The 24401-nt window shown below is 49.2% G+C and overlaps 7 protein-coding genes across 8 annotated transcripts; 5 read left to right on the top strand and 2 right to left on the bottom strand.

Annotated features, from left to right (window-relative positions):
• Positions 1-6495: 6495 nt before the first annotated feature.
• On the top strand, positions 6496-11242 carry FOIG_01169 (STE/STE11/SSK protein kinase). The gene is made up of 2 exons (XM_031197875.1): positions 6496-10233; positions 10286-11242. Exons 1-2 carry the CDS (start codon positions 6753-6755, stop codon positions 10825-10827), a joined length of 4023 nt encoding a protein of 1340 aa, XP_031073642.1. The 5' UTR covers positions 6496-6752; the 3' UTR covers positions 10828-11242.
• Positions 11243-11339: 97 nt separating this feature from the next.
• FOIG_01168 (cytidine deaminase) lies at positions 11340-12441 on the top strand. Of its 2 annotated transcripts, XM_031197873.1 has the most exons (3): positions 11352-11804; positions 11894-11975; positions 12032-12441. In XM_031197873.1, the coding sequence occupies exons 1-3, from the start codon at positions 11449-11451 to the stop codon at positions 12092-12094; spliced, it is 501 nt and encodes a 166-aa protein (XP_031073640.1). In that variant the 5' UTR covers positions 11352-11448; the 3' UTR covers positions 12095-12441. The 2 variants fall into 2 exon arrangements, with proteins under 2 accessions (XP_031073641.1, XP_031073640.1); XM_031197874.1 differs by having other exon boundaries at positions 11340-11975.
• A 1039-nt stretch (positions 12442-13480) lies between these two features.
• FOIG_01167 (uncharacterized protein) lies at positions 13481-14623 on the bottom strand. The gene has a single exon (XM_031197872.1). It carries the CDS (start codon positions 14452-14454, stop codon positions 14059-14061), a length of 396 nt encoding a protein of 131 aa, XP_031073639.1. The 5' UTR covers positions 14455-14623; the 3' UTR covers positions 13481-14058.
• Positions 14624-14963: 340 nt separating this feature from the next.
• FOIG_01166 (uncharacterized protein) lies at positions 14964-17368 on the top strand. Its single transcript, XM_031197871.1, has one exon. The coding sequence runs from the start codon at positions 15759-15761 to the stop codon at positions 16797-16799; it is 1041 nt and encodes a 346-aa protein (XP_031073638.1). The 5' UTR covers positions 14964-15758; the 3' UTR covers positions 16800-17368.
• A 277-nt stretch (positions 17369-17645) lies between these two features.
• On the top strand, positions 17646-19837 carry FOIG_01165 (uncharacterized protein). Its single transcript, XM_031197870.1, has 2 exons — positions 17646-17973; positions 18024-19837. The coding sequence occupies exons 1-2, from the start codon at positions 17890-17892 to the stop codon at positions 19575-19577; spliced, it is 1638 nt and encodes a 545-aa protein (XP_031073637.1). The 5' UTR covers positions 17646-17889; the 3' UTR covers positions 19578-19837.
• A 377-nt stretch (positions 19838-20214) lies between these two features.
• On the bottom strand, positions 20215-21700 carry FOIG_01164 (uncharacterized protein; the record flags this gene model as incomplete). Its single annotated transcript, XM_031197869.1, has 2 exons — positions 20215-20711; positions 20761-21700. The coding sequence occupies 2 exons, from the start codon at positions 21698-21700 to the stop codon at positions 20215-20217; spliced, it is 1437 nt and encodes a 478-aa protein (XP_031073636.1).
• A 695-nt stretch (positions 21701-22395) lies between these two features.
• Positions 22396-24395, top strand: FOIG_01163 (uncharacterized protein; the record flags this gene model as incomplete). The annotated part of the gene is made up of 9 exons (XM_031197868.1): positions 22396-22454; positions 22547-23120; positions 23170-23214; positions 23267-23333; positions 23381-23630; positions 23685-23787; positions 23840-23943; positions 23993-24080; positions 24267-24395. The coding sequence occupies 9 exons, from the start codon at positions 22396-22398 to the stop codon at positions 24393-24395; spliced, it is 1419 nt and encodes a 472-aa protein (XP_031073635.1).
• Positions 24396-24401: the final 6 nt, after the last annotated feature.

Here is a 24401-nt window from a genome sequence, read left to right as displayed (position 1 = left end):
GTAAGCGAGCTGTCAGAGCCCAAAGATGGTGGGATGGCAACCTGCGTCTCACTAGCATAGCATAGCGTATTCCGTCACCCGTCGTGACAGTCCTGATGCCAACGGCAATGTAACCACGCAGTGAAAACACCGACGGCATCCCTGCTTGTTTGGCGATAACCGGAGTGCTGCATCTTCCGAGTCTGCGAGGTAAGCCATGCTTGGTTAGGCATATCAGGCATAATATATGCTAACGGCAGCCTACAGAACCAGCTGAAAACAGTAGCTCTATAATAGCCATAATAAGAGTCCTTCATCTTTCTAGCGCCAAATATGAACCGACACAAGCCCAAGAGTGGTAAATTATGTAGCGATACACATTTCATGTCAATCATAGTACCGTTCAACGGCGTGGGTTCCGCTCGCTCAACAATCAATAGCTAAGAGGCTGAGGCAGCGTCTACCACACATAGAAATTCGCATTCAGTGACCATAGATTTCTTTTTAATTGTTTCCATAACGCCAAGTTAGTGTATAATTCCCGTGTACTAGTACAGACGAGCCTCTAGGGGTCTAGCTCGAGGTTCAACTTTCAAATCTGTCGCTGGATAATGTTTCTGATTCGCTTGCCTCTGCCGCTTTTCATGAATGCTGCCGATAAAATCGTATGCTACTTCCCTTGCCTCATCGATAGCATACCTGCTACTTATTCTTCTCGTTCAAACCCCTACGGGAGGCCCAAGATCCTGCTCTTGTACTCTCGAATTCGAAGCTCTGCTTCGATTGAATGGAAAGAAACATCATCTTGGTGCCTTGGATTCCATACAAGCTTTAAACTAGGCTGTCATTTTTGCAATTCCATATCAATGGAGAATATGAAATTTGTTGGCCATGGTGAGTACGGCCAGGTTGTTTCTGTAGTGCTCTTTCTGATCGTGTCGAGTCTAACATCAGCCGCAGTTTTTGGTTTCACCCACAACACAATGGGCAGCTTTCCGGGAGAACGATATAGCGTTCGTGAGGACCCTTGGGACAGGCATGTTCGCGACTTCCATCTATAGAAGTTTTGCAGAAATGTGTCCCAGGATCTGTGCAAGAAGTGTAGATGTAATAGTTTTTGGTGAAGTCGCACATGTTGGCAAGGCGTCGGAAACAGAATGGTCTGAGAAAAGAGATTAACTCGAATTTTGAGAACATACTTTATGATCGTACTCACTCAATATTCTATTTGGTGAAACAATTGTGAGTTGATCTTGTCTGCCAGGGGACGAACTGTGTCGATTCAGAGAGCTACCTGAAGGGTGCTTGAACGAAGTCCAATGCTACCACCACTAACAGTTATAAAAGTCGGCGGCGTGACAATTTACGGCGTTCAATCGGTGGTAACAGATCGGATGCACAGATAAGGTAGGCGAAGTGGCGGCGTCTATAATAGGCCTTGAATTTTGTGCGTGGAGGTGATGGCTGTAGTGGTGGGCTCCTAAGGTTTAAACAAGGCGAAACGCCGATCCACTGGATCTAAAAGAATGTTGAGTAGAGGCACGAAGTAGTCCAGAAGAGGATGGTATCTCAAACGTAATATGAGGGCGATCTTATGGTGGTTATAGATGGGACCGGGACAGATATCAAGGATCCCCTGGACACGGCGCCGATGAGGCCATGACCATGGCAATCCCCGTTTCTGTCTCGGAAGCGTTTGCTTCAGCAGGACGAGGATCCGAAAGCAAACAAGCTAGAGACATTTTACCTAGCCCAGGGTCTGGTCTGTCGTGTCGAGTTCAAGCCAGGTCCGGGTCTGTGACGGCGAGTGGAGTGGGTTTGTAAGTTAGTTAGCTAGTGGGGTAACTAAGCCCGCGTGTCCAACGGTCCAAAACCTCGAACGACGGGATGCATTAGTGAGCCCTGAGCAGGTAAAGTGGTGCTCACAGACCAGTTTACAATGTAATGTACATAGGCTGGTACGAGGAGCCGACGTGCCCCGATCGGGGAGAAAGCAGTCCAGGGCAGTTCAAGATATCCTTGGTCAAAAAGGTGACCATCCAAGTGAAGCGGCGTGAGTCCTGCTTGAGACAGGCCTTGGGAGGGGGGCAAATTTTCTGAGGATGGTTGCAAGTTTGAAGTTTAGACAGAAGGCGATTCAGCACACGCCTGGGCACGCACCCATCACTGGAACCTTGTGTTAGTTGGACCCTTGTAAATTGTGACTGCGATTGGGCAATCCGTAAGTAATGCCACTAAACGAGCGTTGTTCTACCTCTTGATTTCGCTACCGATCCTGAAGGGGGCGGATCTGCTTGGTGCCTGAAGCATTCCACGATTAATATTCAGCCTCACTGCTGCAGGATAAGACATGGCTTAGAGCCTTAGACGATGATCTATGATCGGTCCGCCATAGGTACATTAAATACCCAGGTGGGCCTGGAGTAATTCACGAATGCCTTCCCTCGATGGGTGGCGTCTCATGGGCATCAACAGTGAGCGTTTATCTGGTTAAACTTTGTCAAGTGGATGGGAGAAAATCCCTTCCCGCATCCTGAAGGGTTGCGATGTCACCTTCTCCCTAATTCCCATTCAGCGGCGTCAACGCCACGGAGCAACCCTGATGAGTTGGTTCGGTGCCTTCGTGATGTAGACAGCCATGTGTCAGTGTAAGTCGGATGTCAGTGCAACGTTGAGGTCGCAACGACAACTGACTCGGCTCATATTCATGAATGATACGAAACTTTCGTTCCAAGGTGTAACCGATCGTATCATCCATTGAATCGTGCAGCAGATGGAAGCTCGTCTCTGGGCACCAATACGGTAGCAGGATTTTGTGTATGCTAATGGCAAATTGCAGGGCTTGGGTGGTGACAGTCGAGGGATGAGAATGAGTGAGACGGGTGGAGCAGAGGTGCGTTCCTTCTTCCCGGAGCGTTTCGTGATCAGCACGTTTCAAATTTTCGTCTCATTGTCTGATCGATTAGAGCGGTAAGGTATGTACCTACCTGATTCATCCGTACCTAAGGTACCTTCCATAAGGTACCTGTCTTTGAACAAGATCTGTGCACGGTTGACGGTATGCGGGAAGAGCCATAGCCACCTGGGGCAGGGCTAGTTGCAGTAGCTTACCTACACTTCCTACACTTACTGAGCTTCATCTCAACTACTATCATCTGTATTATTTATGCAACCTTTGAGTATAGAAAGGCAGCATGGACCACCCGTGTCTTCTTGCTCTCGGATTCTTCTAAGGAAAGTGATAAGAAGCATGGCCATGATGCAATCAAAGCAAGTTGGCGGCCATTCTTGTCCCCCATCTCCACTGCGCAATTTTTACAGTTACAGTGGAAACAAACTAAACATTCAGCTGTGTTATCCATCCAAAGACTTTTCTTTTTTACTTTTTAGCAGATCTTTGCATTACAATCAGGGCGAGTCTCCTGCAATGCGGCATCCATGTCTCGAAGCCCAACTGTCGCCGCCTCGCTCACCCTGTAACCCACAATTTCCCGCCTCGTGCTCATGTTTGACATCGGTTGGCGTTGGTATCAAGTTACGATCCGAGCACGCCGATCAACAATCTGATCATCTCACAGGCCATCAGCGGCCTCTTGGTGAGATATGACATTCCCATTGGCCCTCATGATTCAACGCAGCCGGTTCGAAGCCCAACACAGCATAGCCAGACATCAACAGTATCATGAGGCGAGCCTTCCAAGTCCCAAGTCATCCATCAGCTCGAATCCGGGGTGAGAGGTTTCTCTCCACCAAGCTGTGACAGCTAACCAGGCCAACCGTCGGGTACCTACAGGAGCGCTCTCATTTCGTGCAGCCCTGGTCAGCCCTAGTAGGGATCTTTAGGTTTCCGGACCCCACGCGACGCCAAGGCTCGGCTTCTGAGTTGAGTCTTCAACAGAGATGATGGCCAGGAGAATTTCTGTTCCTTGTGGCCGTTGCAACCACCGACCTGACTACGAGACCATGCAGCTTCAAACTTAATTTTCACTGTCAAACATGACATGTCGTCCCGACTTTCAAGAGCCACCAGCAAGGTTACTCGGCCACGATGGGACGAAAAGTTTGTTTGATGATATACCGAGATGTTCCTAATCTGGATACATGCGCAGGAAAGCTTTCACACCCTCAGTGCGACCGCGCGTGGGATGGTTCACACAAGCTTGTATGTAATTCGAATATGTGGATCTAGTTCTTGGACATGTTATCAATGCATCAGGCCATACCACAAGAGGTGGCGAAAGCGACGCTTGACTGTTGAGCAGACTTGGATGGCCTTGACATACGCTATGGCTTCTTCATTCTTTCAAAAGAGAAGACCGAGACCACAAGGACTTTGTAATGACCGACTATTATACCTGCCTTGGCCGCAACGGACTCCATGCTCATGCGCTAATGCTGCGCAAATACCCGCGCTGACCTGACCAGGATGTTGGTGTTTGACCCCGGTTGATTTGATGACATCTTGATGTGATTGACAACCACCAAGCGATTTCCAGAGCCAACGCATGGCTTAGCCTTAGGAAAGAATGTCCTTTCATGGAAGTCGATTTGCGTAGACAGCGACATGTCGATCCGGGTTCGGGTGGTATCCAGATACTACTATGAACGAAACGTGGTGCCGGCATCCGCAAAAGACTATCTCATGCCGCTGTAGAAACCTATGTTACACAACGCGCCTACCACTAACAGCGGATATGGCAAGTTCTGTTGTGAAGAGTGGGGCTGTATTGAATATGGCCATATGCCTGAGATCGTGATATGGAGTTGTCATGCCAGATGTAAGTTATGACGCTAAGCTTTTGATCTGTCGATTTACCTGAGATTAATGACTCAGCAATAGGTCTATCGCCAAGAACTTATCGCCTACCTAGCCACCGATCTAGTGTCATTAGTATCAACGGCGGTGACTCTGTGGAAGCTGGCCTTGTTACCGCATGTCAGACCTGGACACGGACCGGCTTTTGCTACCTCGAATTCCTGCTCATTGGCCAATGCACCTCAACCTTCGAGACGGAGCCGCCGTGGTTCAAACCCACACCCATGTGGTTTTTGACGTGGGTTAGAGTTTGTTGTTGTCGTCTTACACGGAACCTCCTCCCTCGCAACAGGGATGGAGTGTCCTGTTTGAGGCTATTGAAGATTCTGACCTGATCAAACATTTCGCAACCCTTGTCAATCGAACGAAAATGAGAAGGATTTTTTATGTCGACATACCACAATCAACTTAGCGTACTTCTAGGCTACTGTCTGTTCTCTATCCTTCTTTTCCTTGGCCACATTGGTAAATTATTAGATCAGGACCTTGATGTCAAAGCGTCGTCCCAGAGTTTCACCATTTATTAGTGGTTCCGTCTGCATGCCATTTAAAGGATTGCTAACCTCTTCAGTATGCCTAACCGAGCCGTCAAAGCTGGCATCGTCTTGTTCACCAGTTGCTTCGGCCGACTGATATTGAATTCCGGTGTATGTACTCCGTACAGCTCGGCTCGTAACCGACCTGGTGAATCAAGTTGTGCCATGCTTATGTTCGCAACTTTTCTCAAGGAACATATGGAGTAATTCGTATACGTGTCGGAGATCGAAAGCAGCTTTCCTTTACTTTCTCTTCAATAAAATCAGTAAAATTCTATGCATGAATCGTAGTCTGTGCAATCATTTCCCACGACTTGGCACTCTCTATGCCATTCCTTGACAGTCAAATCAGCGCACTGTAACATGACGCTCGGGCTTGTGTGTAGGGTATATGTTGCATCAATTCATTGTAGCAATCGCTATCGTTAAAATGCCATCGTGCTAACCCCTATACGAATATTGTTGCGAATGTAATAAATTGGTCCTCGTCCGTTCGCGTTGGCTGTGCTGGGGCAGGTTTGATCAGGTCTAGGGTAGTAGTCATTTTGTGTTTATTGGTCTCGAGGATCGATAGCAATCATTCTCAGCTAATGTCTCAGCATCGGTTTTCATATGTAGATGTGATTTGCGGTATGTTGCAAGAATGAAACTTTCCTGCATTATATGCCATGTCCTATCCCACACAGCGCCGTGGTATTGCAAGGCATACTTGACGTCTTAGTCTTCTTTCCCTTGATCAGTCACCATTTTCACATGCCTACATCAATCGGGACGTGTCATGAATTTGAGACCTTTCAGTGAATCAAGTATTGTTGACTTAATAATATAATGATAGTAGTGGAACATTATAGTAAAATAAAAGAGATCCAACACTATATAATACATTCTCTATAACATCAGCGGTAAGAATACGTATCGTCATGACAGCAACATGCTATAAAGACAAATAAGGCTCTACGAGACTTTGACCTAAGCCGGTGTGGTACAAGAAGATTGACAGAGCTGATTTTTTTCCAAGGTTGGCAGATTAGTAGTCATGATTCGCCTTCCCAACGTCTTCATGATAGGCCCGACCCCATAGTGTTGCTACACACGAGCCACAGTTGATGCGCCACTAGAAGCTTGAAGCGCGATGATTGGCTATGAAATTGCACGCGCTTCTTGGTTGCCACTCCTCCATGCGATCCATCTCGATCTGCTTGCATCAGGAGCTCCCCAAGCTCAACCCCCTCTCCATGGCCATCTTCGATCCATCGTAAACTCTTCGACCATAACTCGAGCACCGACAGAAACCCGTTTAAACTGGCTTTTTCCACAATCACAACTATATCTTCGTATTACTCACGACAACTCGACGTGACGCTGAGGGGCGCTCATACTTCCAACTCCACCTGGGTGCCAGCCCAGACACACCCATTAGGATGACCGAGTCATCGCCCCGAGCGGTTCGTTTTTCAGGTACCGAAGAAGATGGCCGCATCGATAAGAACAGGAGTCACCGACACGAAACTCCGATCGAAACCAACGGCGATCCTCATGCGACAGAACGTCAGGACGAGCTGGGTAATCTATCCCGATATGAGACATCGGGCCACACAGGGTCATTGACTTCTCTGCTTCCTGGGACGGTCATTAACGGTGCCCCAAAGTCACAGAGAGTTGCTGCTGGTGACGATGGCACGACCTATACACCCAATGGCTCCTGGCCGCAGCGACCATTGGGTCCGGCGCGGACACCCTCGAACACCTACAATCCTGCCACCTCCAGGAAACCAGCTCATCCGCCAGTGACACCATCTTTCACAGAATCAATCCGATCATCGTCTAAGACGCGCCCACGGCAGAGTGAGAGCAGGTTCCGAGCACAGGAGCGAGCATACGTACAGAAACTTCGGCAGGACTATAGTGGAGGGTACTTTTCGTCTTACTCGAATTTGAATGGAAACGATTCGGACTCAGAAGGCGAAACCCCCTCGTCGGAGGGTCCATATGACGATCGCTTCGACCAGGAGACCATTATGTTTTACGGCAACGACAACCTTCAGCCCACGGACGAGGATTTGAAAGACCCAGAGAACCGCGAAAGGCTTGAGTGGCACGGTATGCTCGAGGCCGTTCTTACCGGAGATGTCGTACGGCAAGAGAAAAAACGACTGATTGGATCGGCGGATCAACAGGCGGGCAAGAGCGCTCACAAGACCGAATTGTGGCTGGGCATCCGATCCAAGGTTTGTGGAAGACATATCCCTGTCCAGAGACGCATGTTGGAGGAATCTCGATCTACTCTTGACCGTACCCTCGACGAGATCATCAACTTCCAAGTGAAGGGTGAGAGCGAAGCAGGAAAACCACCATACGAACAAGTCAAAGACATGGTGGCCAAGATTGAGATGTGTGAGAACCTATACCCTTCTTGGGCCTCACTCGCAGCAGAACACAAGGCAGCAGACTCCGCCACATTCAAAGAAGCCCATGATGCTATTATATCGTGGTACAACACCAACGAAATGATAAACACGGAACTGAACATCCTGAGGAAGTGGGTTGGGAACGATGAGCTCGACTTTACACGGACCAAACAGCGATCCCCAGCTGTAAGCGGTATTAGCAGCGACGAAACATCCTTCCTTGACCGGCTAATGAAAGAAGACGGACTTCAATCCCTTTACAACGACGACAATGGGAACCTAGAAAAGGGAATGCTTGCACCCATATCCACCGTCATTAGCAAGGCGAAGGACACTCTTATTAGGAATTCCGAGCCGTTCCGCAAACGCCACCTACCACCATATCTCGAAGAGCTTCTTACTCTTATCAGCTTCCCTTCGCGTCTCATCGAAGAGATCACCCGCACACGTCTCGCTTATGCTAGGAGAGTTAAGGAATCTGCCCAGCAAAACCCTCTCATGCAGGATCAAATGATCTCCCAATTTCAGCTTCTGCTCAAATTTGCAATTCGAATCAAGATTGAGTGCACATCCATTGCGCACCCGGAACCAGGCTGGGATCTACCACCTTGCATCGATGAATCTTTCGACCAAGTTGTACTGGAAGCGTTGAAGTATTACTTCAAGATGCTAAACTGGAAGCTGAGTGGAAACAAGAATACTTTCAAGGAAGCAGAACTTTTGTTTCAAGAATGGGATTTTGCCAACGAAATCGGTAGCCATCTGCAGCGAGGTCACATTGAAGTTGCGGAGCAGTTTAGCTCACTCACATTCAAGGCTCTCAACAGACTCAGCCAGACTTTCGAAAAGGAGTTGCAAGCAAAGCCTAAGGAAACCGCATCGGAGATGAGTAAGCGTTATAAGGCTTGTCTCGACTCCGTACGAGTCCGCCAGCGGATGCTTCAGCGATTCACTCGAATGCTGAACGACAACTACGAGCACGCATCCGACTACAGCATATCCTTCCCACCAGAGACCATGCAAAAGTTCTACGACCAATTGGTGGCTTCGGGTCACTTTCAAGTCGACACTCGTTTGCTTGAGCAAGACAATACATATGTTATCGCATCGCCCGAGTTACGGGAGAGGCTGGAAGATATACCCGTTATGATGGCTATTACTTCCAAGGACCAGTTTCCCGACGAGCTCGGCGAGCAATATGTCCTTATTCTCCGACCAGAGGATCCCATCAATTGGTTTGGCGAAGTAATCGAAGTACCCTTACGCGACCTGAACCTCGACCTAAAGCGAGGACACATACGCCTCTGCGCTTCTAGTCCCCAGACCCTACACAACGCGAGGAGGGCGTTCCTTGACGCTGTCGATATGCATGTTGACCTTGTGCAGGAATCGAGGTCCAACATCCACAAAGTCAACTCAAGATTGACAGAAACGAGGCGGGTGGCATATAAGCTTTCCAATACTTTCATGGACAGTGTGGAAATCATCAGGAAACAGGCTCGGGGAAAGGACTGCCAAGAACTTATTCAAACATGCTTCGTTTTCGCCACGGAGTTTGGCCAACGTTCGTTACTCTATATGGATAGCAACAGGCGACAGATGAACAATCTCAAATTGACCAAACTTGCCCTTGATTGGGTAAGCTTCATTTGCGACGACTGCGTTGCATCTGACCGAAAGACCTTTCGATGGGCCGTACTCGCGCTAGAGTTGGCCATGGGCATGACACGAGGCCGCCACATTCTTGCACTAGGCGAGGATGAGTATGCCAAGCTTCGTTCCAAGGTCGCAGGGTGTATGTCTCTTCTCATTTCTCACTTTGATATCATGGGCGCCAGATCGAACCTTGCGGCACAGGCCGAGAAAGAACGAATCGAAGCCTTGGTGGGACAGTTCCGCAGGCTTGACAAGAACCGAATGTTGAACGACGAAGAGGCTTCACGATTCATCACCGAACAGCGCATGGAGGAGCTCGAAAGGGTAGATGAGTATCGACGTGAAAAGGTTGCAGAGAGACAGGGAGTTGGAAGAGTACTGGAAGGTAATAATGAAGTTGACCGATCGTTGGCGTACCTTTCATCATCAGCCACCAATGTTACGATGCGCTGGCAGCAAGGCCAATTCGTGGGAGGCGGCACATTTGGCAACGTCTATGCAGCAATGAACCTTGACACGGGCCATCTGATGGCCGTCAAGGAAATTCGACTGCAGGATCCCAAACTTATCCCACAGATCGCCGAGCAAATTAGAGAGGAGATGGGTGTACTGGAAGTGTTGGATCATCCCAATGTGGTATCATACTATGGCATCGAAGTGCATCGAGACCGAGTGTACATTTTCATGGAGTTTTGTTCGGGAGGATCTTTGGCCAGTCTCTTGGAACATGGTCGAATCGAAGACGAGCAGGTCATCATGGTATATGCGCTTCAACTGCTCGAGGGTCTTGTCTATTTGCATGAGAGCGGCATTGCCCACCGAGACATCAAGCCCGAAAGTAAGTGGTGTATATTGTACCCCCAGATGTGCTGAAACTAACAATGTTGCAGATATTCTGCTCGACCATAATGGAATCATCAAGTATGTGGACTTTGGCGCCGCCAAGGTAATTGCTCGGCAGGGCCGCACACTTGCTGGCGAGAAGCAAGCAACAATGCCAAACCGATCCATGACAGGAACGCCGATGTATATGTCACCTGAGGTGATCAAGGGCGAGAACCCTGGTAAACCTGGGGCCGTCGACATCTGGTCTCTGGGCTGTGTTATTCTGGAAATGGCTACCGGAAGAAGGCCATGGGCACAGCTCGACAACGAGTGGGCGATCATGTACAACATCGCGCAAGGGAACCCGCCCCAGCTGCCACCTACAGATCAGCTCAGCCCTCAGGGAATCGACTTCTTGAAGAAATGTTTCACAAGAGACCCTCGTAACCGATCGTCAGCAGTTGAGTTATTGCAGCACGAATGGATCACGTCGATCCGAAGTCAGGTCGTGGAACCGGCAACGCCAAGCGACACAAGCTCGGCACAGTCGACGCCAACAGTCAGCTCGACCTCAAGTAGGCTTGGAGGATCTGATGGGTTTTACTAGATGCCGGAATCCAGATGAAATGAAAGAGAAGACCTACAAGAAACGCAAGTTGGGGACAAAGGATACGGAAACGAATTCGTCGGGTTCGTTCGAGCACCAGTCTACAACAGCTCGCCGAGCAGTATGCATGAGCGATGAGTTTGGAGTTTTGTGCTGCTCTGTGTCATATGTACGTATTTGTAATGAGAATGGATGGCAGCAATGTAAGGAAAAGGTGCATGATGGTCATGACAGTAATATTAGACCATGAAGATAAGAAGATGCTGACAGCATCTGATAATACATATTTGGACACAACCTACATAGATAGTCTATATACCTAGTCTATATACCCTTGCACGTTAGAAACGATACCTACCTATTATTGAAGGAAAGAAATGATAAGCAATGTGGTATCATAGGAACCAGCCGAAGGGTCCGTCATTTCGGCGCTCAGCCCCGCATTACGGAGGCGCCCGATGCGGAGACACCCACGATAAAGGGCCCGCCCGTGTAACGAGTGACGAGTGACACGGAATAGGATATAAACATCAATCACCCATTGCCACAAGCCCTTTCCTCTCTTCTTCTTTCCCTTCCCTTTCCCCCTTTTCTGCCCCCTTTCCCCCCCCTTCAAGTCACATGATGGAGACCCCAGAGACTATCTCAAGAGGCGACACAGCCAAGACGGCTGAAGTCTGTTCAGCACACGGCATTACGCCGAAAGAGTTCTCAGAGCTCCGTGAGCGTGCAGTTGCAGCCAAGGCCACAGCGTACTGCCCGTACAGCCAGTTCCGCGTCGGAGCAACGGTTCTCTCAAGCGAGGGTGAGCTCACGAGCGGCGCAAATGTGGAAAACGCGTCGTATCCTGTGGGAACATGTGCAGAGCGCGTGGCCCTTGGTACAGCTGTGACAAGCGGTCATCGTGGGTTCCGAGCCATCGCTGTCGCAACTGATATTGCGCCACCGGCGAGTCCATGTGGAATGTGTAGACAGTTGTGAGTTTGTTACTGGGGATGTCTTTGAGAGAGTAGACGAAGATGATGGATTTGACTAACAGGTGAGTTGTGTGTTCTCGGTGATGTAGTATTCGCGAGTTTTGCACACTGGATACACCCGTTATCATGTTCGATAAGAATGAGGATTTTGTGATTGCAAAGCTGCGACAGGTTAGTAGTTGAGCTCTGGTCCCTTTGTTCTTGAGCTGAGGGTTGACGCTATGTAGCTTTTGCCAATGTCTTTTGGACCTGACCAACTTCCACCTCCGGGAGCACCAGGAACAAGATAGGGGAATATTGAGACTTATGAGTGTCTTGCATATTGTTGGATATGAAAGGAATCATGGCGATATCGTGTGAGAGCATCTGATCCTTGCGAGCGCGCCAGGAACTTAGGATACTACATCTTCTCTTAGCCTGCATCTGTATGTGTATCAATGGTCGATAGACTGGGCTGCATTGACGGGCGTTCCTTGAATCGTATGTATGCGGCTGATATTGGATGATTCATTTCAGGGCCATCTGTGGCTGTTGGTAACGAGACGCGAGATATGAGAGCCCTTACAATACATACATGATGGTGAACCAACAGTGTTGCAAATGAGAACCACGTCGTAGGACATGTCATACTGTGTCTGATCGAGTCGTGAAAGAAATGATGTACATGTGATCGTCCTGACGGATGACCTGTCCCTTGTCACTCACAAGTTGCAACCCTCTCACAGAACATCCCGCTTGTAAGCGATTGCGTTATAAACTAAATCCCACGGAAGCCGAGTTTTGAGCGGTATTTCTTTGTAAACCAAGACAATCAGCATAATGCCGAGTAATGCATAGTTAATTAGTACCTATCTAGTTATGCATACAGCCAGAGACCTCCTTTTGCTTCTTTATTTTTATACGATGAGCCACCTTTCAGCTTAATAAGACAACGACGAATGAAGGTACGAAAATGCTCTACTGCTTCAGGTCAGCGAACGCTGATACGAGAAAAGCATGGCCAACGGCATCGGAGCATTCTGTTGGCGGGAGCTAAATATGGAACTGTCATGCAGTAGCGCAAGGTCCCTGAGATTAGGACCAAAAGATGAGGAATCTGGGGTCGGGAGCAGTGAGGGTTTGCTGAGGAGTGGTATTTTATCCGAGTCAAGAGAGTCAAAACATATTGTGAATTGGGGACTGTCAACTGATGGTTGCTGGTTCAACCTTGAGCGTGAATAGTATCTCTTTACTGCATTCACAGATCATCACTTCGCATTGGGCAACTCTCTAGACACGACGTCATGGCGACCAGGGCCGACATTCCTCCAGAGATAGCGCCCAGGCTATGATATTACACCCAATGAGCTGGGCCCATCCTCGTTATGGCCATCCCTCAGCCCTGAGCCATCACTCACCATCCCTGTGCAAGGGTCTCACCAGGATCAAGGCGTAAGGGCGCGCTCACCAGTCAGAGTTCAGGTTCAGGCGTCAAGCGGTTGATGTGAGTGAGTGCTGGTTGGCTAATGGTCATTGGACTCTTGACTGACTCGGTACCTTTGAGAACAAATTGAGTGGCTATTGGCTTTCCGATTCAGGACGAACGACCATCAGTAGCGAGTTGAGCAGCGCTAAGCACAAGGAGATGCAATGCAATGCTCGTTTGCCACGGTAGCTCAGTGAAAGAATAATGCGTGGACAGGAATGGGATTGGTCAACTTTATCTAAGCCTCCCAGGTACAGACAGACCGACTTGCAATTGACGGTGCGGCGGGCAGCACGCTATCATGCATGCTCCACGCCATGTTTATGCTTGAGCCATGTTGAGGGAGGAAAGAAAATCTAGTATCTTTATCCCAAGTGACAAAAAGACTTGGGAGGGGGGAAATCATCCTAAACTTAGAGGCCTACTTGATGAGCTTATTTTGGCATCTTCTATTTGGTCTCGGGTTTTCTTGCTCCCTGAGACCATTTGAGGGTTTTTATTATTCCCTCGACTCCCGTAGGTCCCCAGTTGTTTATGTACAAAAGGCCTCCGGCTTCTCACCCGCAGAGCCCAGCATGGGGCCCGGGCCTTCGGTCTCCCCCGTAAAGGCTCCACGAAGCATAAGGGCCCCCGGCTCCTGAAACCCGGGCGTCGAGGCTTCAGTGAATAGTTTCCATGAGAGGCGGCGTCTCTTTTGGAGGCGCGTACCGTGAGTGGCTGACGGTTGAAGATGAGCGGTTTGAACGGTCTACCGGATTAGGGAACCCAGTACTGAAAGTGGCAGAGTGCTCATCTTATTCGAGATCTGGCTGTAATTAATGCTGGTGCCACGTTCTGGAAGGGCGGTGTCAAGCGTTGAGGACCGCTAGTTTGGGCCGATCTATGGATCGTCTCATTGAGATACTCGGCGAGTCGTCGTCTCGTCTCGTCCACTGTACCAAGACAAGCGAGGCAACTCAAGCGACAAGTTCGGATAGGTTCCACGGTTCCGAATGGTTGATGATGCTTATTAAGAAGGATTGGTTGCGTTGCCATCTGCGTGAGCATGCTGTTGATGTGGAAACGGAATGTGATGTGACTTGAAGGGAGCATCCTGAAGGCTGTGATTGTCGTTGAACAATGCGCATACATAACACACCCCGCGCGTCGCACTGCATCGCATGACGTTGAATGGTCTCGGGCCATTCCATCTCATCCATTAATATGGCTGTTATTATATCTGTTCTGATTCCTTGGTAGGAAACATGGCAGTGTCAGGTATGTCAATGGGAAGCGGTGGCGTTGGCGGATGTTGTTTTGTTTTAGATTCAAAGAGATCCTTGTGTGCAGAGACGACTAGAGATGACTACCGATTTGTTAACGTTGCAGGTATTGCAGTGCCAGTTAATAAGCTTTTTCCCCTTTCTAAATCTGCAGCTATACGATAATGCAAAATACAAACATCCCATTGTAAATAAAACCGTTACTACTCTCTTTGTTCATTTTCTTTCATCCAAACTCCAAACTTTCAACAATTCTTGACCGTCACATACCCTGAACTCATCACCCAGGCTCAAGTCCCCGCTAAGAGCCCCTGGTGGATTCATCGCACGTTCCTCCCCAGGCCCTGGGCCCCAGAAGCCCAGGTAACCCCCCCACTACCTAGCGGAGGTTGCTGGAGCTGGAGCTGGAGCTGGAGCTGGTACTGGTGGATGCCCTGACCGTCGGAACCACGCGCCCAGTGTCACTTCGGTCTCCCTTTAAAGCCGCTGGTCTCGCTTCCATCCATCTCTTTACTAAGGTACATGCTCGCTCGACTTGACTCGCCTCTCAAATCACTTTTCATCTTCTCTTTCAAACGCCTCCACGTTTCCTCATCTTTAAGTCCTTTTCCCTCATTCTCCCTCTTCTTTTCCTACGAGGGCTGCCTTTCTCTTCTTTTTCGCGTTGTCACCTCCCTTCCAGCTGAGCTACCGCGACACCGCCTCCGAGAGCTGAGTTCGAGGTATAGGTCCCTCCGCCCTTCTCCTCTCAACCCCAACTCCAAGCTACCTACCTCACCTACACCACCACACCTCGAGCTACGACAGCTACAAAGTATAGCCTCTCCACCTACAACAAAAAGCCGTCCATATCACCTCGGATCTATCTCAAATCTTGATCCACCCCCGCCTTTCTGCCGCGCTGAATTCAATACCGCACTCTGTCGCCAGCTTGTGATTGCTTCACGCCCTATTGCTGCGCCTCTTGTCAAAAGCAACCCGAACTTGCAGCCGCCGGCAGAGCTTCGTAGGACCGCCGCTGACGATCATTACTACCGGGTCGAATAAATCCCCCAGAAATCCACGCCATTGCTCGTCGGCCAAGGCTCGTTCAAGTTTCGGGCACCACATGCCACCGTTTATCTTCTGACGAAACCGGTTGGTCTCAACTTCCATCCGTGCCGTGCCGTACTGTATCACATTGTATCGTATCGTATCCTGCCTCCACCCTCGATTACCAATTTCGAAATGGAGCCAGTTCCCGAGACAGAGCGTATGGAGGAGTTCCGTCCTACTCCTACACCTGCTCCCGCACCCGTATCTGCCTCTGCCTCTGCTTCCTCATCTTTGTCTGCGTCACCCTCCCTCTCTCCAGGATATCCATCGCTGCGACTTCAGAACCCCAGCGCCTTTTCCAACCTCAGCATCGAATTGCCTCGAAAGCCGCCAAACCTGAGACGAAGCACCGACCCCAGTCCGACATCGCCAGCTTCACCATCTTGGTCTGCGACACCCTTCATTCCGTATCGACCACGCACCACTTCTCCGCTCTCGGGCGCTCATTCTAGGTCTCGTTCTACAACGAGTCTTGCGCCCCCAATGTCTCGTACTCAATCCATGCCTGGCGTCAATGGATCAGGCCATATTCTTTTTTCGCCTCAGCACCGCCCTGGAAGCCCCTCTGGTTCACCTAGCAGAGTCCGAATTCCACGAAAGCCTGCCGATGAAGCTTTCCCGCCAATCTCTCCAGTTCGAACCTCAGTTCTCGAACCTGAGCAAATGCATGAGCGACGAAGCACCTCTCCCATCATGGGGGTTTCCACAAGCACCCCCGCCCGACTACGACGGCCATCTTCTCCTCTTCGAACATTCACATCTTCGAGCACTGGTTCTCTAGGCACATTTCCATCAACACCATCCTCTTCAATTTCGTCAACATCCTCTTATCGAAGCTACGATGCCCTTTCCGGAAGCTATGGCACAACTTATTCGTCGGTCCCCTCCACGCCAACGTCGACCAGGTCCCGAAGTCCCAGCATCTCCAGCTTGGAAACAATTCCTGACACGCCTGATGCCGAAGAAGCAGCGCTGGAAGCTGAAAGAATTGCCCAGCTCAAGGCCGACGCAGATGCTGCAGAGGGAAATGAATCCTCCGACCTGAAAGGGAAGGATGGGCAGACACGAGGGCGTACGATGGGCTTCGGCTCTAGAGACAAGCGAAAGCGTTGGAGTGTGTGCGGTGCTGAGCGAAGAGGAGATCTCGATCTTGAGACCATCTGGGAGGACTGATCGGCGCAATGCCGAGGCAGAGCCAGAACCAGATGAACGATTGACATGAAATATCTCAAGAGGGGCCACGGCGTATGACGGACCTGACTCGAGCTAGCCTGGGACAATGCTCGATTTTACATGATTGCATCGCGGGGCGGCAGGTTATTGATGATTTTTGCGGCATAAGCATATGGTTTTTTATTGTTGGTTTCTTGTTAGCTTTTTACAAAGGGCACGACGGCGATTGCGTGGCCCTCTTGATACCCATTCCTGCACGTATGGACTGTTCGACAGGAAGAACCACGCACACACACACACTATGATTGACACACAATGATACTATACCCACAGATCACGCCAGTTGAGTTGGCTGTGAAGGGCACACTTGTACTTTACCATGAGGCGAATCGCGTGCACTTTCTGTTATCTTGATTGGACTCACTTGTTGTCTTATGGCTGTTTAACTTATTGATTGGCAACGTGGTTCTGCAACTTGTGAAGAGTCAAATGCGCGCGAGATGAATAAATCGCCCTTTATCGAACCGACGACATATGAACAATGAATTATTACTATTACTATCAATCCCACGTTTGCCTTGAATTTGTCTCATGTCAAGTTGTCGAGCAATAAGGTTGTCGCTGTTGCGCTCTAGGGGCATGATCGGCAATGAAATACTCATAAATGTCTTTGATTCCCTGGCCTTCTCGACAAATCAATTGCTTCTTCCGCCCTTTGTCCCTATTGTCCCGTCAAGATCGAGGCTGTTTGGTTGGTGCGAACTCCCTTGAATCGATAAAGTGTCCCCGCTTCACCACCAAAAACGCCGCCCTTCTGTATTCAGCAAACATCCCTCTTTCAATATAGCACCCTTTCTGACATCAATTTGTTCAATATTCAGCTTCAATATTTCTACCCTTTGACTTATACGCAACTCCTTCAGAAAAACCCTTGGGAAAATGAAGCCGTACTTAAGGATGATGGGATGCGTCCCAGAAATGAATATCTCACCACCAGACTCAGCATCGCTTCCACTCTCACAAACAGCCTCACGTTCTCTTGGCTGCTCTCATTGTTGTCTTCAATACTCATCGAGTTTCGATCTAAAAGATGCGTCTGCCTGCAATTGTTGGTGCCGTTGGCCTTCTGGGCACGGTGGTTGAAGCTGCTCCCCGAGGTTCTTGGTTCAGTTCTGTACGAGCTCCATCACTTACGGTAGTAAACATAAATCTAACCGTTCACAGTTCCAGCAGCGTCGAGTTGCTCGATTTCCCAACGGAAACGCCTACGATCCTCCCAGCTATACACCCGTGAACACATACACTCCTGCCAACACTTACACGGCCACCAAGAACACAACTACACCGACAACTCACTCGACAACTCTTGAGCCAAGCATCCAATGTCCTTCTAACTACGTGTTTGTCTCTACCAAGACTGTCGATGTCACTGTCACCGTCACTGCTTCTTCCAATGGATCTTACTACACCACTGCTGTCTGCCATGACTGCACCAAGACCTTGACTATCAGCAACACCATCTACGTGCCTCCTAGCAAGTATGCTTCTACCATGCCATACGGCGAGCAGAACACTGGATCTCCCTACCCTGCCAACTCAACCTATGCGACGCCTTCTCAGACCAAGAACGACTATCCTTACATGAACTCCACTATTGGATACTCTGCCTCTACGCACACCGGTTACCAAACTCCGGGCCAGAGTGCAGTCTACAGCACTGCCGATGGCTACGTCTCTCCTCCTGTTTACACTAAGCCGGTCTATACCAAGCCTGTGTACTCGGACCCTACTTATGGTAACTCCACTGGCACACAATCAGGCTATGTCCCTCCTGTGTATACCAAGCCTGCCTATTCGGTTGCTTCTGGTAACGGATCAGTCCCTGTGTACACCAAGCCTGTGGACACACCGACCTACTCGGCTCCTGTTTACACGAAGCCTGTTCTTCCTGGCAACTCCTCGGTTGTTGACCCTCCTGTGTACACAAAGCCTGTTGAGACTCCCAGCTACTCTGCTCCTGTCTACACCAAGCCCATCTTGCCTGGCAACTCTTCGACTTATGATACTCCCACTTATACCAAGCCCGTCGATAGCCCCGTCTACACGCCTCCGGTCTATACCAAGCCAGCGTACTCTCAGCCTATCATCCCTGGCAATTCATCCACCGTTGATCCTCCTGTCTACACGAAGCCTGTAGAGACCCCTACGTACACGCCTCCTGTTTACACTAAGCCGGTCTACTCTCAGCCCAGCAACTCGTCAACCGTTGTGCCACCAGTCATCCCGACAACTAGTGACGAGGCCGTCTATACCCCACCAGTCTACACCAAGCCCGCATACTCGGTCCCTGGAAATTCCTCAACCGTTGACCCTATCATCCCAACTTCCGCCAGCTCTGATGATAGCCCCGTCTACACACCGCCTGTCTACACTGACCCCGCTGTCAGCAGCGAGTCTTCTGAGTACTCTACCGTTTCCATCCCAACCAACTCCACAATCCCTCCTGTGATCTCGACAACATATCAGGATACCACCGTTCTTTCCACTGCTGAGAGCACGATCAGCAGCTCAGAGGTTCCCCCTGTGATCCCAACTTACCCAGCATCTGAGGACATTACCAGTACCCTGGATACAACCATCTACGAGACTGAGACCGAGACTCCCACGACGAGTGCTACTGAGACGCCCTATCCCACACCAACTGGAGCCGACTACGAGCAACCACGACAAGGCGGATTAGGTGCGGCTGTCAAGATTGGGCTGGGACTCAGCGCTTGAGTCAGCAACGATAATACTTCGACGACATAGCTCCTTTGTACAGACAGCATTTTTGGATTTGGAGTTAGTGGATTTTATTTAATACCTAATTGGGGTTTCGGAAGAGTGTGACATAAATGTATACATGGAATGGCTAGGATACGGGACAGTGGTCAATACTGTTAATCTAGAGGGAGGGAGTATGATGGATGATACTTCTTTTATGTACTTCGCTTCTATTTGTTCGAGTTAAAAGTCTAAGATGTTATGAAAAGATTCGATACTGTTACTCTTCGTCGTGATGCTCTAATATGACCTTACGCTTGTATTTCCCTTCAACTCCTATTCATTCATACGCCAAAATTTGGAAACTCAATATGTATTGTAAAAACGTGCAAGTTGCAATTTCTCAATCTGTTATCTGTACCTGTCTGTGATGATCTGAACGAATTGTTAGAAGTGATTAGGGCACGACAAAGCTCTCCGAATCCTGTACCAAAAGGGGTAGACAACATGGAAGGTGTAAATATCATCCGCAATGGATTCATTGCTGCTCCCTTTCCTTCCTTACTGTTCTTCTTCTCACTGCTTTTCTCCCATAACGCAAGTAGCCATCCGAATATTTTCTCACTTGTTGCGAGTAAGTAACGACGCAGGGTCAGTTGCAGACGACAGAAGCCTTGGCCAACACCATCCGAGAATTGTACCTTTGTCCATCAGCGGTGCCAGCCTTGTAGACAATTGGTGAGATGAAGAATATGACACGACTTTTAGGGGACAAGATCTTCGTAGAGGCTTCTGAATCCATGACATCTTCATTCCACATCTCAGCAGTACTCGGACTCTGGGATTCATCTCGCCAGTGAATTTGAAAAATTGCTTTGGAGCGCATCATCATCTGGTCAAGTTCGATTGCTGAGCCCAGAATCTCTCTTAGTTGATCAACAACCTTCCTATCACATCTGTCTGCCGTTGACTGGTGAGTTGGATGAAATGGCTTTAGACGCTTGGCTTCTGCGAGTACGAGACGTCTGATGCCGCGATCATCTCTCTCCCAAAGGTTGCACATCATTACCGAGCCTTGGGCCAACCACCGTGCAGCATGAGCGATGGGGTCATCACAGTTGGGAATATTAATCCCACCTCCAACACGAGCTTTGCGGGTTAGCGATGCCATAAAGGAAAGTACATAGCATATACTCACAGATAATGCGATCACGAACAGCCTTGAATGACTTCAAATCAGGCCCACCCCAAATGATCTGTCTGGCGTCGAACACGTCGTCTTGGACAGTGACCCATAGGTAGCTCATAATAATAAGCTCCCGGTAATCTTCATCTTTGAGAAGTGTGTAACAGTCTCCGGCGATAAATCGTAGCCGTTCTCTAGCGATGTCGTCAAGTTGCTGCCGAGGCGGATCGTGGGCCAGGTGGCGAGCCAGACAGCGAATATTGTAAGCGAGCTCCTTCCATTTGCCTCGAATTGAATCATCGGTTGCTTTGTCAGAGTTTGCCAGAGAACCGCCCTCCAGAAGCTGGCGTAGCTGGTCTCTCTCACGAAGGACACCATCAAGTCTGGCGTTTACTTTCTCGAGATCTTGCTTTTGTTTATGGGAGTGCTGAAGTAGGTTATTGTAATCACCAGAGAGCTTCTGTACGTAATTTTTCTCCTTCTTCAGCTGAGCGCGAAGTTCTGTGGTTGTCGAGGTAGTTGAAGCCTGAGCTGGCTGAGGAATGAAGCTCTTGACGTAGTTGAATACCCGATCCATACCGTTCTGTACCTCAGTCTGTACCACTTGAGCTAGGTTTGATCTTTCTTCCGAAGAAACAACACGATAATTGTCAAGGAACGCATTATAATTCTCTTGCTGAGCCCCGAAGATCTCCCCTAGAGTCCAGTCTTCTGGTGTAGTGTTGGACTGCATGGGAACTGGGTGGTTTTGAGGTTTGTCTTGGAATTCAGAGCCAATTGGGAGATCAGAAAAAGCAGGAAACTTCGGGATCCTGCCCAAGAGATCATTATAATCTTCCTCAAGTTTTGTAAGAGGAGTACTCTGGTCCATGATGGTGTTAAGAGGTCCAGACACTTCAGTTTCGAGATTAAGAGGGAACCCTGGCTTTTGGCTCGGGCCCTGAGCCTCCATGATTCGTAGCTGGTGTATAAGTAAGAAGGAGAACCCGTGAGGTACCTTTGCAGTCAATATCTAGAATACCTTAGTAGTAAGTATATACCGTGTCTAGGAAAGCGGGAGGATAGGGTATGTCCAGGAAAGCATTGCCCATGGATCAATAACTAACGAGAGTATCTTGGGAGTAATAGGCGACGACGAATGATCGAGTTGAGGAATAAAGTTATCTGGGGAGTGAAGGACTTGAGATGATCTGGTTCGAAGATCCCTGATCATGTAAAGTCTGTCAGTGGAAGGAAGACACTCATGCCCCGGATCCAAGAGAGCAGATAAATATGCCAGGAGGTGGAGTAAGAGAAAAGAAAAAGAGAAGGAAACATGCGAGCTCACAGGAGGTGTTTTTATTACGTTGTCAGAAACCTGTTAGCAAGGACGAGAATCACCAAGTGCGTGTGATTGGCATCGCAGCCACGGTGAATCACTCTGCCCGAAGCCCTGCTGTTTGACTTTCAGAATTTCGGAGAAGCAATGGCTCTATTTATTCCTTGGCTCTCTAATTTTACTTCTCTACTTCTTCCTCCTTTCATCTCTAGGTCGAGAAGCTGACGGCTCATCTCTGATAACATATTTGCTTGCCAACCGCCGATCGCAACACCGCCCTCAACAGTACAGAGCTTGAGACACTTCTCTATTGCTGAGAATCACCCGAGATGACGGGTAACGAGCCAGTCGATGATTTCATCATCATTGGCCTCGACTTTGGGACAACGTGAGTTCTGCCTGCTCTCCTCTCACAAGTGTCCCCTGCCACTGATGAGCCGGTTCAAGCAACTGGCATCGCTAACAAGAAAAATCCTCTAGGTACTCGGGGATTGCTTGGGCGTATTCCCGAGAACCGGAAGAGATCGAACTTGTCACAAGCTGGGACTCTGAGTTTAACAACTGTTCCGACGTTGAGAAAGCCCCAACTCAGTTGCTCTACGACGACAAGAAAGGCACGTCCTGGGGATACTCTATCCCCGCCAGTGAGGATGCCCTGAAGTGGTTCAAGCTTCTATTGCTTGATAGCGACGATGTTCCCATCATGGTTTCAAAGTCCTCCCAGATGCGTTGTGCCCAGAAACTTCTGGATAAGATGAGGAAGGACCCAGTGGAGGTCATCGCATGCTATTTGCGAAAAATCTGGAATCATGCAATTGACTCTATCCAACGAACTGTTGGGGCTGAACTGTTGCAAAAGTCACCATTTCATGTTGTGATTACGCTGCCTGCAATCTGGCCCCCCTACGCCCAACAGCGCATGAAGCAGGCGGCCAAAACCTCAGGCATTCTTGATGCTCGATCATGTGGCGAGACAAAACTACGTTTCATCTCAGAGCCGGAGGCAGCAGCCCTAGCTACAATCAAGGATCTCTCCAAAAGGTCGACAATAAAGGTAAACTCGCAAAGAAGAATTAATAAGAGACCGAGCTGACTATAGACAGGTTGGGGATGCTATGGTCATTTGCGATGCTGGAGGTGGAACCGTGGTAAGCTCGAATTGACTTGTCCTACGCTGCCCAGGACCCTAACATGCTGCAGGATCTCATCAGCTATCAAATCGAATCAATCTCCCCATTTGTGGTAAAGGAGTGTGTCAAGGGCGACGGTAGGTTCTCATCAAGGGGAATGAACAGACACCAACTCACCTCTTAGGGGGACTCTGCGGAGGCGTGTTTCTCGACGAACAGTTTCTGAAACTCATCAAACGAAAGCTCGCACCTGGGTCATGGGATAACGTCACCTCGGCCGAGGAGAAGAAGTTCTTGAACGAGTGTTGGGAGCATGGAATTAAGCCTCAATTCTCTAACCAGAACAGGGACTGGATTGTCGACCTTCCTGATAGTTGCGATGTCGCGAGCTCCGGCAGAAAGCTCAAACGACGAAAGACGCTTGAACTTAGCTCGTAAGTTACATCAGCGCCAAGTGTTTGTTTTGAATATTTCCTCACTCCTTACAGAAGCGACATTCTGTCTGCATACACCCCCATCGTCGACAAGATCGAGGCCCTTATACGCCGACAAACCCAGGCTGTTAAGTCAAAGCTTGGGAAGTCAGCAAAGGTAACAAAACAAAGATAATCCAGGCAGAACTACAGCAGGCTGACATAAATAGTACATCATTCTTGTCGGTGGCTTCGGTCGTAGCTCCTATCTGTACAGCAAGCTTCAGTCTGCCTTTTTTGAGAGCACAGTTCTACAGTCGCGCGGGAACAAGCCGTAAGAAATTTCAAAAAGTTTGCGGAATTTTTTTAACCAGTGAGAATAGATGGTCAGCTATCTGCCGTGGTGCTGTAGTTCACGGCATTACAAACCACGGCCTCTCAGCAACTCTAGGTGTGACAGTAGGCGCACGGGTAGCTCGAAACAGCTATGGAGTGATGTTCCATACCGGCTTTGATCCGCAGAAGCACCGACTAAGCGACAAATATTGGTCGGAAGAACATCAGAAATGGCGTGCCAGCAACCAGATGCAATAGTTTCTGCGGGAGGTAAGTAACGTGGTGTCACTTGATAGAATGACATTCTGACTTTAGTGATAGGGCGACAATATGTTGACTAAGAAGCCAGTCCGACATAACTACCACCGACTGTACTCTCAACGCATTGGACATGTCTCTGAGACCATCTACATCTGTTCTGAGTTCCCTCCCCCCAAGTCTTCCGGATAGGCCGTG

This window comes from Fusarium odoratissimum, assembly GCF_000260195.1.
Source record: "Fusarium odoratissimum NRRL 54006 unplaced genomic scaffold supercont1.1, whole genome shotgun sequence".
NCBI classification, from domain to species: domain Eukaryota; kingdom Fungi; phylum Ascomycota; class Sordariomycetes; order Hypocreales; family Nectriaceae; genus Fusarium; species Fusarium odoratissimum.
The sequence above is the reverse complement of the archived record's forward strand: the minus strand, read 5'-3'. Positions and strand labels throughout refer to the sequence as shown.

Bases quoted from the DNA above. Each gene is read 5' to 3' on its own strand.
- FOIG_01169 (XM_031197875.1), top strand. From the start codon at position 6,753: ATGACCGAGTCATCGCCCCGAGCGGTTCGTTTTTCAGGTACCGAAGAA. The intron at 10,234-10,285 runs GTAAGTGGTGTA...ACAATGTTGCAG, and splicing joins CCGAGACATCAAGCCCGAAA to ATATTCTGCTCGACCATAAT.
- FOIG_01168 (XM_031197873.1), top strand. From the start codon at position 11,449: ATGATGGAGACCCCAGAGACTATCTCAAGAGGCGACACAGCCAAGACG. The intron at 11,805-11,893 runs GTGAGTTTGTTA...TCGGTGATGTAG, and splicing joins TGTGGAATGTGTAGACAGTT to TATTCGCGAGTTTTGCACAC. The intron at 11,976-12,031 runs GTTAGTAGTTGA...GACGCTATGTAG, and splicing joins TGATTGCAAAGCTGCGACAG to CTTTTGCCAATGTCTTTTGG.
- FOIG_01167 (XM_031197872.1), bottom strand. From the start codon at position 14,454: ATGGCCCGAGACCATTCAACGTCATGCGATGCAGTGCGACGCGCGGGG.
- FOIG_01166 (XM_031197871.1), top strand. From the start codon at position 15,759: ATGGAGCCAGTTCCCGAGACAGAGCGTATGGAGGAGTTCCGTCCTACT.
- FOIG_01165 (XM_031197870.1), top strand. From the start codon at position 17,890: ATGCGTCTGCCTGCAATTGTTGGTGCCGTTGGCCTTCTGGGCACGGTG. The intron at 17,974-18,023 runs GTACGAGCTCCA...AACCGTTCACAG, and splicing joins GAGGTTCTTGGTTCAGTTCT to TTCCAGCAGCGTCGAGTTGC.